Source organism: Varanus komodoensis, unplaced genomic scaffold, assembly GCF_004798865.1.
Source record: "Varanus komodoensis strain SLA01 unplaced genomic scaffold, ASM479886v1 scaffold18_3, whole genome shotgun sequence".
Lineage (NCBI taxonomy): Eukaryota > Metazoa > Chordata > Lepidosauria > Squamata > Varanidae > Varanus > Varanus komodoensis.
This window is the reverse complement of record NW_025335549.1, coordinates 6987764-7004290: the sequence shown is the minus strand read 5'-3', so window position 1 is coordinate 7004290 and position 16527 is coordinate 6987764. Positions and strand designations below refer to the sequence as shown.

Below are 16527 nucleotides of genomic sequence, written 5' to 3'. Positions count from 1 at the left end.
GTTTTGGCTTTGTTAGTGTTGCACTTTGTTTTTGTATGCTCTTCTTTATTAAGCTGAATTTCCTTTCAACTTATCACTTAGGATACCGCTCTTCAGCTTCTGTTCAGAATCCTATATACATAAATATTCATCAGCCTGAAGAGGCTTGCATGGGGATTAAAATTGCATTAAGCTGTGACTATATACACTCACACTTTAAAGCCTGAAACAGCTGGATTTGTCAAGATATGCCTTTTTTATAGCTGGTGCTCATGGATCAAAGTGGCGCTGCTCCCAGACACAGAGGTCGTCTGGGCAGGGATGAAGTTTGCAAGAGGAATAACTTTGACTGGGTCGTCGCTGGTGCAATGTCTTTCACAGGTGTTGTAGAACTGAGGCCGGGGCCCGCCTTGGCCTTTGTCAGTATCATCCTTGGGAAGGGGCCTTCCAAGGGTGTGTCTTCCCTCTGGCATGGCTCCTCGACCCCATCCTTGCTGGAAGCCAAAGGCTGGCAAAGGAGGGTTGCATTGCTGGTACTGTGTCAACGAAGGAGGCATCCAGCAATTGTCAGAATGGCCGAGGATGAGGCATTCCTGAGTGCAGGTTTCAGAAGCTTCAGCAAGAGCTTTCTGGAGGTTCACCTCAATAGCTTAAAAGAAAAGAGATAAAGAAAGAGAGAGAGAGAAGAAGATGGAGGATATTAGATGGCATCAGAGCTTTCTGTGGCACTTTTAGCATCCTTTAAAACAATCTCAAAATTGTCAATCCTCACAGAAACAGTGAAGAAAAAAATTCTAATATATGTTTTGTACCCTTATTACACACACACTGACCACCACTGGATCAAACTGCAAGGTTCTGGTCAGAATAAATCCAAACAGAAAATATAGGATCCCAATAACTTCCCAAAGCAAACAAAAACTGAGCACCGCAGCCCACTTCATGCAGTCTTTTCTCCTTTATTGAATGAATGCAAGAAGGGAATCACTTCACCCACTCATCATCACATCTCTTGTCCTGTAGATATGGAAAGTGAGATTCTGAACAGGATAGCCTCCTGTGTCAATGTTGGCCCTCGATGTGACTAAGGATCCTGGAAATTACTCCATGAGACTTTTCCGCTTCCGTTCCAATACACTTTCCTTTCAGGTCATGTCTTTTAGATGATCAGCCTGAGAACAGAGACTGCCTTTATTCTTAAAGTTGAAAACCACTCTGGGAACCTTTTATAGCTGGTCAGTGGGGTCCTCCCCCACCCTCATCCTAGTCCCCATCTCCACCATGGAATTTGCTGCCAGAAGATACTGTGATCATGAAGGGCTCTAATGCAGATGGTTTTGCAAGAGACAAAACCATGGATCATCAATAGGCTTTGACCACAGAAGTCTAATGCCATCATACCCTGCTTTGGGGGGGGGGTGTCTTTATTTATTTATTTAACATTTTTGTATGCTGTCCCTTTGCTATATATAGGCATCAAGATGACTTGCATGTGAGAATGAACTTGGAGTAGATCCAGCAAGTCTGCTTAGGATCTCTCTTATACTTTTTCATGAAGTAAACTAGACCACAGATTCTAAGTTCTTTTGTCCTGATTCAGATCTCAGAACAATTTGTGATTCTTCAATTGGCAGCCTACAGGGGAAAAAAAACTATGATGTGGCCAGTGCTATACCTACAGATACTGAGCACAGTAGAGGAATTTCAGCAAGTGGAAACTGGTGAAGTAAATACATTGCTAGGTGGGAAAGCTTTCAAGTCTCTGTACGAAAAAAGACCTGGGCTGGGGGACTTAAAACTCATCAACTGATCTAAAGGGTTAAAGTAGGCTATCAAAGTTAATTGGGATGCAAACAGAGGCTTTGCCAAAGGAAAAAAAAACAGAGATGAAATATTACGTTTTTGTTCAGTGAAATAAACACCATCAGAATTCAATTCATCAACACCTGGCTGTGGGGATTGTTCTCTATGAATATTCACCAAGTACCATATCTTCAGTATCTGTTCTGCCTACTTTAGTAATGTATCTTCTTTCATCTTATGCATAATCCACATCCCTCTCCCTGTACAAGTTTTGTTATCCCCATTTTCATTTGCTGCATGTCTTCCCGATTATTGATTCAGAAGCAAAATCATTTGCCTTCTCTAGCAAGTCTGAATCCGCCTTGGTAAGAACAAGTGCTTCCATGAGAAAACGGGAAAAGCTTTTCTGGCTTACAGGCCCATCCATTTCTGCCACTTGTTGCTTGTCCCCAGCTTCTGGGATGTCACGGATAGACTGTCTATGTCAGTGAGTTGAGTAAGAATCATTCTGTCGGCAATGCTGTAGTCCTTGGGGAAACCTATATTTCCCAAGGACTACTTCAGCCAAGCCTGACATGTTGGTACAGGAAAGATCAGAGACTGTAGGAGGAAGATAGAAGGTTTTCTTTGCAACAGAGGCCTTCTACCACTCCAGCTGGTAAGTGTGGTGGAAACATTGTTGGAGTTCATGGGAACAGAATTCAGATAGCAATGCCCTTATTCCTCCGCATTTGCATAGTTTCTCCTTTCTAGTTCCTTCTCCAGGAGAAAAATACCCCCAAGCTAGGCTAATGATCCAACCACTCTCAAATAAAATAATCTCCTAGCAGAAACAGTTTGAAACCATGTTGCAAGCAGACACCTGCACCTCCTTTACAATGTAAAAGTACCTAGCCAGCTCATGCTTTGTCTTATGGAATTCTGTATCTCTGATAGCAAAAACCAAAACATTGAAACCTGTTAGAATTCTGTAACTCCTGTTTGTTTTGTTATGTTACTCAAACCTTTGATGGGTCATTATGTTTCTCCTGATGCCTATAATGATTTCTCAGTGTTTCTGTATTATTCCCATTGTCCTTGCCTTCTCATCCATTCAGAATCTCATCACTGTCTTGTGTACATGACTCATAAAAAACTCTGGAAGCTCATAGCCGGTTCAGTATGCTAGCCATCTGACAGTGCTGCTGCTGCTTTTGCTGTTGTTGTTGTTGTTTTCCTCAATCAGAGAGAGGTACCTGGGTGTTCTGCCAATAAACTGCTGTGACTTGAGCATAGCATCTTCCTGTGAATCCAAACATACATTCCCCTGTTTCTGTGATTCTGAGATTTCCTGACATAAGCTACATATTTGGAGAGTCCCATTCCTGACCCAATGTCACCTGGGAATAAAGGAGGGAGGGGCTCAAAGCATGATGGCCGGCCACCTGGAAAACAATTCCATGCATTACAAACAAGCAGTAATCCTGGTTATAGAAGCTGGTGAGGATAAGTTTTGGCTTGCACCATAAGTCATTTAGATGTCAGCAGCATAACATTCATAGTCTTTCTCACAGCACAAGAATGTAAAAGAGTTCTTGGCCCACCTACACCACCTGTTCTGGATTAAACGAAATCACTAAAAATATTTGGCTTGAAAGTTTCTCATATATTCTCAATCAGACATTACTGGAACAGACATTTATCCCGAAAAGGGCCATCTAAGGGAAGAAAGGAAATCCTTGCTGTTAGATTCTCTTTCTCCCCTGAATATGTCCATGCAAGTAGTGGAGAAGTAAGAAGTACCTATGCACTCTAATATACCTGCTGTGATTGTATTTTGGGGCTGCAGTGAAAAGATCTGATCCAACTCCCACATTATTTGCAGGGTCAGGAAGAAGCAGAGCTTAAGAATGCCATTCCTTTTTTTGTGTTTCTGTCTCTCACATGCCAACACACTAAAAGCACATCTTCCGCTTGTATTTGAACTCCAAATTGCTTTGGGAAGCAAACAGTGGAATTGTGTTAGTTTCATCATTTGCCTGCCCTAGAAATATGCACTTTCCCTTTGGTGGAAGTGGGAACTCGCAAGGCTGTCAGGTGAATTCTTGTCTCCTCAAATCTGCATTTAACTTATAAGCACAACAGTTTAAAGGCTTTTAGACATTGTTTGTCAGCCAGCATCATTTGTATGTTAAAAGAGCTTTCAATAATTGTATATAAAAGTGCAGTCTGGGATGGGTGAGGAGGTTGTTAACAGTATTGCCGGCAGTTATCTTTCAGTCAAAGAAAATCATTTAACCCAATTGTCTTCTCTAAACCTTTCTTCTTATCATAGAGGAAGTCCTTTTTATCATAGACAAAAGATCCACATAGTCATCATAAATGGGGATGAGGATATGATTGTCTGTGAGGAATAATAGCTCTTTGTACAACAAAGAGTATGGTAAAGTATTCTTGTTCTCCTGAAATGTAAAATAAAGCACAGCCAAAATTGAACAGACCAACATCAGCTCAAATGTTGTGGAATTCACAGAGCCGTACACACAATAATCTGTTCATGAGGGACCAGAGTTAGGGATGTCCAATGATAAATATATCTATTTCAGAAATGGAGAAAACAAGTTTCTTGTTCATGAGAATTTTGGGTGCATTTTCACATCAGTTTGCAATTCCTGCATGACTGTCAGCACAAAAGTTATATACATTTTCTTGGGTATTTCTAGAATTTCATGTACATTTCCTAGGATATGCATTTTTGTATGCAGTTTTAATACTATGTGGTTTTTGGAAAATCTCCTGCATTGCCTTTTTAAATGAATTTTCATTCCTTTGCTTTATGAATGTTTTAATCCAGTTTTATTTATAATTGTAAGCTGCTTTGCAAGTATTTTTCCTTTTGTAGAATACTAATAAATAACTAGACTGCGTTTTTAGGCATGGCTTTCTCTTATATACCTATTTCTGCGTGCATGCATATTCTTTAATACAGGCACTCTGTGCATTTTTGGAATTGCAAGCTTCATCACAAAATTGTGAAAAAGTGAGTTTGGGTATGCCAGTTTGCACACACACAGCTCACATAAAATAAAATAAATAAAGCATTTGTGATGATGAAATAAACACTTTATTTGCTAAAAAGCCTTCAAGGTGGGGAACAACAATTTAACTGTAATGCAGCAAAAATCAGTGAAACATTAACATGGTGAAATTTAAAAGGCTAGATTAAAATATGCATGCCCACACCTTTCAAAAAACCCAACATACAGGCAACCAATCAGAGTTCTTGGGGGAGTACATTCTGCAATTATGCCGTGATGCAGGAAAAAGACTTTGCATGTTCCTTCAGCCGGGCATGTCGGGCATGCAGCTCACGGTATCCTTGAAAGGGTCTCTCTTAAACACCTACTTATCTAGTGAGCTTTGTATCTGAGCTGGGATTTGAACCTGGAATGCACATGTCCGATATAATGTCCATTGGTCACACTGAGTCAACTGGACAAGCATTTAGTTCAGAGGCCCAATCTGTGATTGCTTCACTAAAGCTCACTCCAGCAGAGAGCTGCAATGCAGGCATAGAGCTGTGAACATAAAACTGTTATCCTGGCTACTTCTACAAAACAAGGAATGTTCCACATGCTCCCTGCGGCATCCCCGTGTGCCCACATGGATGCAAAGCACTATTAATAAACAATAGCAGTTCTTGTCCTGATAGGGTTTTGAGTCATGGTAAACTGTGAAACAGCTCGCTCTCTTCTATTTTGTTTTTTGTAAGAAAAAGGAAACACTGCAGAAAATTATGTAAACACTATGCAGTTTTGTTTTGCTGTTATTGTTTAATGTGAAATTTTCAGTCTAGCTAAGTCTTAACAAAAGCCAACTTGGAGTTTGACACACTTCTGGATGGGAGCCATCCAACCTTCATTTCACACATTCTTATTTCATCATAAAGCAAGCAATAATTAGCACATAATTAAGTAAATTGCCATAATTATGCCATTGCTGTTCTACTTTTTGTATTTTCCCAACACAGTACATACAGGGATGCATTCGGGGCTGGCAGTGCCAGCACTGCTCTGTCGGCAGCCAGAAGTGCCTCTCGGTTGCTGAAGCGTTTCTTATTAAACAGCCCTAGTAACACGTTGCGGTGTTATCTGCTCAGCAGGAAGTTGCTCGAGTGATGCCGATGACAAGCTTAAACTGCTCATGTCAGCCAATAGCTAATAAGAAATGTGCCGGTTACTTGCTAGAGGTTGTACTCCCATCGATGCGGGGAGTGAGGTCTAATGTGAGGAAATTATGGTTTGGAATTACTCCGGTGGCCTGAAGTAGCCACTTGGGTAGCATAATTTAGCAGCTTTAGCTATGTAAGAGGCCCAAAATGACAGTAAAAATGAACAATAAACTAGAAGTCATCTGTTAGTATAAGTCAGCTTGCTTTAATGAGGTCAGTACCAAGATGCTTTAATGTAGAATCCCTAAAATGATTGCTGTTATAATATACTCTACATACTCTACCTTCTCTCTCTCGCTTCTTCCCCCCCCACCCCCCACCCCGGTTTAATAATAAAACGCCTTTGGGAGCAGATTGCCATGAATATTTTACTTTCTCCATATAAGTTTAAATAAATTTGAGGAAAAAATAAGACCATGATTAAAAGTTCCAAAGCTTTACAGCTCTTTAATCATAGACCCAAGTAGAACACACATTAGTCGTTGACAGGTTTCTTTTAACTTATTGGCCTGTTATAAAGAGCTTTTTATTAAAAAAAAAAATCTAGGACAAGTGAACTGGTTTACATTGAGGAAAAAGGAAATCTTTGGTTCCAAAGCTTGTGTTCAATTATTATATTCTACATATATTTTCAATGTATGATTTGGCAATCCTGTTATGTTACCCTAGAAAAAGCATGGAGACAGATTCCGTCGAACTATTACTCAAAATTCCTCATGGGGATAACATGAAAAACATTTATTTCCCCTTAAATCCTTAAATATTTAAATCAGAAAATGTAATGAACGGTTCCACATCATTTTGCAGTGAATTGTATGCATTTCCCAAACCCTAAAGCAACAGAACTATCGGAATGAAGGTAGTGCATTGTGCTAGATTTAAGGTATAAATAACAACGGCTTTGATTTAATATTTCATTAGCTGCCTCACTTTTGAACTGCTCCTTCTTAAAACATTGATAAGGCCTTCTTTTATTTAAGAGGGCATATCCAACAACACTACAATGGCTTTGGATGCGAAGGAAAACTATGTTGTTACAAATGGATGATATTAAACAAAACAGAAGTATTGTTAAATCAGATACTAAAAAGCTTATTTTAACAGTACTTTCCATTAAGTGGGATATTGTTAGGGTAATTGAAAGTCCTTGCTAGAAAATATGTTTTAAAAGGAATAGTTTTAAAACCTATACCATATGGAAAGCAGTTTAATTTTATCATACTATGATGGCATAGAATAGAATAGAATAGACATTGAATAGACTGTAGGTATGTTACTGATCCAGATCATCAACCTGCTCATTGCATTGCCCCCTTTCTAGTGCTGTACCATCCCCTGTGTCAATCGGCTCCTTTATTGTGTCCTTTCTTAAAATCGCCCTGGCTAGCATCTCCCACACACTCACACTTACAATCTATACTGCAGAAACAGTTGTGAGAGGAGAACACATCAAAATCTAGGTAAGTGGCCCAAAGGACTAGTAACAGTTGTCAAACTGGGTTGGTACGTATTCTCCCCACCATGTTTCTATGAATACAACTGCATTGTGAAATTGATTATTGCACCCGCTGACACCATGGAGACAGATCTAGGAGCAGTGTGAGTTAAATAGTCAACTTTTAACATGAGAACCAGCCATTGGGCATATTAAGTATACTTCATGGAGAATGCACATATTCTATGCACAGGAAGAGAGAGTACTGCTCATTCGCTAGACATTGTACATAAGTCCAACATGCCTTGGGGAATGAGAATATCTCAACTGCCCTCCATATATTATTTCCAACAGGACTTGGGGAATGGCATGCAATACGTTCTCCAGGGAATATACACCTTCATTGGTAAATATACATTCCTTCCATCAGGCTTTAAGTCTTGGGTGTATCTCAATGGTGTTTCATACATTCTCTAAGCTCTACACATAGACTCCAAGGAAGATATGCATACTTCAGCATAACCTGATGATAATTCTGTAAGCTGCCGAAAGCAAGAAGTATGGTTTTCAAGGAACCACAGAGGACATGCAGAAATTAGCAACTTAAGAAGAGGACATGTAATTGTGAAGATGAGGCTGGAACTTTATGATCAATGCAATAATCGAAATAAACATACATATTACTAATGCATATTAAAATTGGTCTTGCAATTCTAAGTATGGAAACTAACTTGCATAAAACAACCTGGATGCTTTTTGATAAGTCTTCGTACTTCCCAAACTTAAATTACATAGACATATAATCTTCCCACTAAGATGTTTTTAAGTTCCTCTGTTTGTAATAGTAGTTCATTTGTTTCAAAATAGCTCTCTTAGCAGGAAGGATGCTCAAAGATTTTGTCTCTGCATTTTTAAATCAACTAGCCTAATTCACACTACCTGGAATGATGTGCAAATTGCAATTCAGTAATCCTTTGTTTTTTGCTGTTCTCTGAACTTTCACATAACTTCTCTACTTAAAATGCCTATCTGGCATATATGGAATGACTACTTTAGGTGGAAACACTTACTAAATGATGTACATTTCAGAGTGAAATGCATTGAAATATCTGTGTTTTTGGGAGGTGTAAAAATTAAAACTTCATGAAGTTTTCTTTGTTTTTAAGTCTAGATCATAGGGATTAAAACAAACACCTACTAATCTCAATTAACACACATACACTGCTACTGTAAATTACCTTCAACTCTAATCTGTTTTAGGGGTAGGTTGTACCCCCTGAAATGACACTAAAATAGATGCCCAAATTTTCCACATATGGATGGAAAGGTGATTGCATTTCACATCCAGTTGCCACCATTAAAAAGTCAGATAGGATGGCAATGCTCTTCTTTTAATGGTGTGTCCATTTGGCCAACAATTAACATGCCCTGGAAAGAAATGCAATATGGATTAAATTCCATAATATTCACAAATTAAAGAGCCCTATTGCCAATAAATGTGTTTGCAAGTTTCACAGAGATGCATGTTGAAGTTTATATTAAAGGAAACCTAGAGCAGAAATAATGATATTCTCATTCTTGATGGCTTGTCAACTGGACTTCAGTCTGGTTACTTGGGAAAAGTCTATCAAGTTGGCATTAGGAAACAAAACAATGTCTAATTAACTGAAAGCTGCTTAACCAAATTAAGGTAACTCTGGCCATTGTGGGAAAACATTTATATCCCCTTTAACAATTGCATAATTATTCCATTCCCTCATTAACCAAGCATATAAGAGACAATTAGCACCAATTAAACAGATGTGTATGCACTTAAGTTCAATTATTTATTTAATCAAGACTCATTGGCAGGATGAAATGTGCTTTTATTTAAAGGCAAGAACTCTCCTTACTTGCGAGTAAGATTTCACCATGATTGCATTTTCCCCAAGGTGCCCTGGGGCCCAAAACTATGTCCTGCACAATGGATGCATGCAAGCCTCTGACCTTTGCAGGACTTGTGCAGGGCTGGAGCAGCAGTGCAGGCAATCTTCACCTCCCATCCTCTGTTGGAGGGGACATTTAGCCAGTCCAATGAAAGCATTTCAGAAGGAGAAGGAAATATGCTGGAGGGAACTCAGGGAACCTCATACTCTGCCCTCTCTAGCCTCCTTGTCTTCTGACAATGAAACACCCCTTGCCCCTTCTTTGCATTCCCAGACTTGGATAGTCAGCCAACTGGTTCTCTCTGCACCAGCTGTAAGGATGAAAGGGGCTGCTGTCAGAGCTCTAGTGCCCCCCCCCACCAGAAATCCAAACTTTCCTCTGACTCCTCAAGGGTCATGGGGTTGCTTCTTTATGGTCTAATACAAATAGACATCAGGTTAATGAATGGTTTCCTGTGAAGGGTTCAGGAGTTGGAAGGAAGTCAGGTTTGATCTTGGTGCATGCTGGAAACTCAGCCAGATAAGCCTCTGGTCCAGCACACCACTCACAGTTGGGAATCTTATCTAGTAATATGCAAACCCAAGTTTGTTCATTTTCTCTCATTCCTATCTCAAGATTTGTTCCAACTTATCTCAGATGCTGAACTCTTTCCCTCTTGCATTACCATTTATGTATTTTTTCATTTTTCCAAATGCCTGATTGTGCACAACTTTCCCCATTGAATAAAGTGTGTTCATGTGGATTTTTTCCATAAAAATGCATTTTTTGAACAAAATATATTTGTTGTGAGAATTGCATGATCAGATCAGAATAGTTTGGCCCTCAGACCACCCATTACATTTGAGTCCAGGTTCAGTTCCATTTGATCTTAAGGTAGACATGGAATGTATAAAGCAATGCAAATAGTTCTATGCTACCTGGGAAGCTTTGAACATAAATTCCTTGGAACAGCAGCTTCCTCTCTTGGATTAACAAAGTGATTCTGAAGCCGAGAAACAATTTTACAAACACCTGATATGGTATGAGACACTGCTCTGATTATTGCCCAAAACGTGAAAACTTTGTCAACAAATTAATTTCTATGCTCCTCAATCACCTATGATCTCTGGGTTGTTAACAATTCTAACTATGATAAACTGCAATGACATGTAATAATGCAGTAAAAACAGTATAACATTTCAATATTCACAATCCTACATATATGTGCTCAAACAGACCAATGAATATGGACAATCATGTTATTTGTATGTCTACAGATAGTCCATCCATAATTTGAGAAAACAATGGTTGTTTGCAACTAGTTTGCAACCAAATTGCAAACATACCTGTCTGATGGATGATCATTTCTTAAATGTTAACATTCACTGCAACGTTTGATAAGGTGAGAACTGAAAGCTAAACTGTACATGCTTTTATTCTTAAATGTGAACAATATTTGCATTTTGTGAACCAAAGGCCTACATGTTTGTCTTGGCAACTTAAGATGCAGTTTTATTTTCCTAGATCTGCTTTAGCACATATTTTAAATCTCGAAAGAAAATTCATAGCACTTCACTAAATTGCATAGCAAGAGAAAAATCACAAAATATTGTCTTCTTGCTACCAAAAATAAAACTAAAAAAAAAAAAAACACCTTTTTTCCTCAACCCTCAACAACCGATTCTGAATGAGAACACCTAAGACGAGTGGCACATGTCAGCACTAATTTAATCTCATTGCTACTGGCAAGACAAAGAAAAGAAGGAAGGAAGGAACAAAAAAACCCCTCTGTCCTCTAGCTAAAACCTTGAAAATCCCATAAAAAGGCTCATGCATTCATGCATAATTAGTAGGGGTCAGCAGATCAAACTTATTAATGGAAAGTACATTTTAATTCTCATAAACTGGTTGGAGGAGTTTCAATTCTCTTTTGCATATTAGGCTGCTTAATCACATTGTACAACCTTAGCAGAGAAGATGAACTGGCAAAGGAAGACATTGGCATATAGAACATACTTTTCCAGGAAAGACCACCTTCTTCCCCATAGAATCTCAGTCTCCTTGTCATGGAGAATGAAGGGTTTATCACTTTAACACAGTTACTTCTTCAAACCAGCTACCAGCCCACATTGCTATTTATCTAATTCACAAAACCACAAGCAGAAGATACATAAGAATAATACATTTTCCCAGGAAGTATCTCCAAATAACTCAAGTCATTACACAAAGCAACTTATATTTAGATAATCTTGTTTACCACTAATTCAAGATGCAAAAGCTAGTGTTTCTTTTTATTAATTTGGGTGCAATCTGCATGTAAGTACCAGCACTCTGAGGTTTGGTAGGGATCCAGTGACGGAAGTGAGGCACAGTGGTGGTGATCCTTGTATTTTACCCAGATGGCTATTTCTGGTTCTCTAAAGAATACACTCAGGAGGGAAGGTGGGTTGGTCACTGATAGGAATTGGTTCTAGCTTCCTTTCCTCTCCTCTCCTCCCTACCTCCATCCCATTTTGCCCTCTCCAAAGTCTCAATGCTACCTTTGTGGGCAAGGCAACTGGCATGATTCATTCTGTGGGAAGATTTAGATCTGAAGAATCCTATGGCCTTTCAGACAATGTTGGGAGGTCATAGGATTCTGCTCCTAATAGATTATATACCATTGACTACATTTACACTATCACTAGTATTAAATTGTTTCTGTACTAAATTAGTCTCCCTTCATTTCCATTGGAATTTATGAGACTAAGTGCATTCCCATTCTTTTCAATGGGATTAAAGCATGAGTAGCCTAATCTGGATCCAACCCATTATGCTCACAGTGTACACAATCTAGCAAATCTAAGCTAGATTTTCATTTTCTTCCACAGAGGATCATGGAAGTGTCTGAAGGACAATTCAGATGATCAATTACAGTTTTAAGAACCTAAGAGCATAACAAAAGTCCTGCTGGAGCAGATCAAGGGTGCATCTAGTCCAGCAGTCTGTACACCTACTGGCAAACCAGCTGCTCACAGGATACCTCAAGCAGGTGGGTGCAAGACCTCCTCTTGCTCAGGTTCCTCAGCAGATGGTGTATGCAGGCTTGGCATCTCTGGTAAAGCAAGCAGCACATTGCCAGCAAGACTAGTAGACACCGATCACCTTTTCCTCTATGAAACTGTCCAATCCCCCTTTAAAGCCACCCAGGTGGCCATCACCACTTTCTGTGGCAGTGAACTCCATAGTTTAACTAATGTGATATGAAAAATGACTTCCTTTATCCGTCCTAATGGAAACCAGACTAATCAGTTGCAGAGTTTTACATATTTAAGCTTAGGGGGAAGTGAAGAATAATTGTTAAATCTCCCTGAATCTGATCTGTATTAAAGCTTCCACACAGGCATGCGCACACGCACATGTGTGCATCTACAAGCACACACACACTCAGAGACAGGGTTGGAGATAGAGGATAAACAGTTATAGTTTATATGAATCCACTATGGTTATATGGATTACCAAATGCAGGGAAGAGAAAGCAAATGCAAGAGACCAATGAATAGAACAGTATGATACAGGAGCCATCCTTCTGAACTTGTCCTGCTTGTCAGTTAAATTATCGGCTTTTAAAATAGGTCAGATTCCTCTTAGAGATGTATCAGAGTTTTGGTTTTGCTTGCAAAACAGGTATGCAAGTTCCATTCAGAACTCTGAATATGCGCACTAGCATTTCCATTATGCTGGAAATATTTGTAAATTATTGAACATTTCCTTGCAGTTGTCTTATTTCATGGATTGAATCAGTCTTGCTTTAATCTATGGAGGAAAGTTCTGTGAAGTTCGGCAGAACTTGCACAAATGTCCTATTTGATCACCGCACATTCCTGCAGAGCAAGCAGTGACTATGAACATGAATGGGAATTGGATATGAGTTAAAGCAGGGACACGGCATTCACAGAATCCTGGTGATTTCAAGCATCACTAAGGTTTAATTGCCATATCATCCTCACATGGTGATATATAGTATTGTAGAAAAGATTTGCAACCACTTGAAAGAACACAGTCTTTCAGTTATGGCTGCTGAGATTTTCCCAGGGTGGCCTCACAGATCTATATCACCTCTGGAAGCTATCCCCTGATTCTAGGAGAGTTGAGCTTTTCTGGGACTTGAACTATGTTTTGGTGCTATTAATGGCTATCCTTACCTCAGGAAGAGTAGTTTTAATTACTTGGTGGAGAGAAAGAGGCTTGTATCAGTACTTCAGACATCTGTCAGTTGATCATAGTTGTACTGTTTTAATTCACATCCCCAACAATCATGTACATCCCACCATGCAGTAAATCCTATTACAAATGCTTGTTCTCCTTTTAGTTTAGCTACATTGGAAACAGAGAGTAATAATAACACTGGAGAGAAGCACAAGTAAGGATCATTCAATAAGTTTGTTGTATTCCATCAGCTTGGAAAACCCACCTTAAGGGTTGTGACCGTGATCTGCGACTGAAGAAAGACAAGAACTTTTGGTGGCAACAGTTGGGTCAGAGGGAAACGGGCAACAGTGGTTGCACCAATGAAAATTGCCAGCCTTTCCCCTCTTCCTTCCATGAATATCTAACTTACTAACTTATTTACCTACTTATTTAATTTAAAACTTTTCTAAACTGTTCCATTACTGAAGTCTCGGGATGGTTTAACAATACAACATGTAAAATAAAACACAGCATCCTAAAAATTTAACTAACAATAAAACCCCAATTAAAACATTCAGGTCTTAAAAGACTGGGAAAATAAAAAGGTTTGAACCTGGTGCCAAAAGAAATAAAGTGATGGCGCCAGGCAAACCTCCTGTTAACCTCAAATTAGAGCCTTCACTGGCATCATCTTTGCTGGAAAGTAAATGAAAAACAAAAAAGAAAGACAGCAAGATCATTTCTCTCAAGCATACTGTCCCTTCATAAGCATGTGGCATTTGTATTATTGAATACAGTGACAGTAAGTAATTCTCTTTATTATGGCCTTCGGCACTTCTGTGCGCTTGGTGCCCCCAAAACATCCCTTCAATGTCTATTGAAGACACTAGAGGGGATTTATTTCTTTTATACAGAAAATGCATGTTAAAATGTTAATATATTGTTGAAAAACGTGTAAAATATTCTAATGACATTATCAGGGAAAAAATCTTATATTGATAGAAGATTATCTCTGGATACATTTAGAATAACCCACCATGAATGAATGGCAAATATACAGATTAAAGATGGGCAAATGATCAGTGTTCTTGGTAATCAGGTGGAAGAAGAGGGGGAGGAATGTTTTAAAAATCATACTTGTTGATCACTGCTATGAGGCTGAATTAATCTAGGAAACTCAGATAGTGTGAATAAAAATATAATCCCATCTAAAGTACCTTGCCAGAACTGATTTGCAAACAGAGAAACTGCTTGCACCAGATATTTTGCCATTAGTATGAGTTCATACAGACTGTTTTAAGGTGAAACACTCATTCTGTTGCATGTAAGCAACGCTTGTGCAACACAGAATCAGGAGACCCATAACTTGTGAGACAGAACTTGTAGGACACAGGCATAATCATACCATTGCATTCTGCATTGTCTTCACTGGCGGAAGTCCTTTAGTTGTTTTCCTCAACTTCCCTGTAGCTCTTGGATACAGAAAACAAAAAGTGTGTGCTCCACTACTGACCCACCTAAGAAATCCCCAGTGCACCTTGTGGGAATTACTCCTGATTAACTATGGAGAGGAAGGCCCTGTAAGATCAGTGTTTCAGATATTTTCACCATTGAAAAATATGTGTGTGTGGAAAAAATAAGCGATTGTGGCAAATATGGAAATATGAAAGATTCTGTTTTGAGAGTTGTTTTCTAATCAAAATCTCATTTTATCCCTCAATAACTTGTCATTGGGTTCCTTGTACCAAAGGCAACTATGGAACTATTTTTCTATATTTGACTATTCCCTGCACTGGCTGAAGCCTGCTCAGCATAACAGCGAACCATGGAACAATAACAAGGCAATGGAGCAATAATAATAATTTATAAGTTGTAATTATAAGTTGTTTAAATAAATAAATAAATAAAACATCTGAAGAGGAACTGCATGTCCCTTTACTTTTAAGTAAGCCTATAGCATGACCGGAGACCTTGTTTTATTAAGTTTGCCAGATGCATGGAAGTCTCTGTTCACTTGCAAAGGAAAGCAGATAGACACCGCTTTCAAACATTGATGCTGAAAGGTCAGGCGGAATCTTAAGATCCCACAACTCCTATACAGCATCTGGGGAACATATTTCAGTCAGAGCTCCAACCTCAGAATATGCAAAGTATGGGTTTCTAGTGCACATTATATATAGGAATGGGTGATGCTATGGATTTGGATGTGGATTTGAATTTGGATATAGATGATATAGGTATAGATGAACCTTCCAAACTTCAGAAATGTCTCTATGAATAGGACAGACAGAACCTGAGCTCTAAAATGAATAAACAAAACGAAATGAAGGTAGAAGCATAAACCAGGTGGACAATCCATGCAGGAACAAGGCTGGAGGTGTCTAGCTTTCCAAACTCTAGTTGGTATTGAGCTCTGAATTATTTTGTATTGTGAATCTGAATTAGGGTTGTCACCACTGTTTTGATAGGCTGTTGAACCTTCATGGGGAGATGGCAGGCAGACACAATGTCATCCTTTCCATGCTAAGCCTAGCTGAATTGGGCAAGGAAAATTGTTTGGTTCATTGTTTGCTAAGAAGTGAATAAATGTTGCATATGTGTTTATACCCAAGAAGGCAAGAACTTGAAAATTCAAATATGGGAGAAAGCAAAACTGGCAGAGTCATCCTTCATTTGTATATCAGAATCACACATTATATATCATTAGAACAGGGTGTTGATAACATAAGCTTTGACTATTTGAATTTAATTGGATCATTTTGTGTTCTTTCTATTTTGGTGTATCAAAAATAGTGTGATTATTTTGTGTTACTTCTATTTTGGAGAATTAATGTGTATGTGCAGACAAAATCATAACAAACATATTTCTTTTATGTGGGGAGGAGTACAAGATGTTTGACACCCTTCTAATCCACCAGATAAATGAAATTTGAAAGGTAATAATTAGACTGGTAATTACTTAGACTTCATCACTTATGTTTTCTATTTCTTCCATTTCTGGGCAGCTGGAGCAGTGACTCATTAA

General features: G+C 38.8%; 1 protein-coding gene across 1 annotated transcript in view; it reads right to left on the bottom strand.

The window, feature by feature from the left end:
• Positions 1-236: 236 nt before the first annotated feature.
• The window catches only part of PCDH11X (protocadherin 11 X-linked), a 620940-nt gene continuing 604649 nt past the window's right edge, over positions 237-16527 (bottom strand). Inside the window, exon 6 of the mRNA XM_044427355.1 lies at positions 237-628. Within this exon, the coding sequence (XP_044283290.1) occupies positions 237-628 (392 nt within the window). The remainder of the gene's footprint in view (positions 629-16527) is intronic.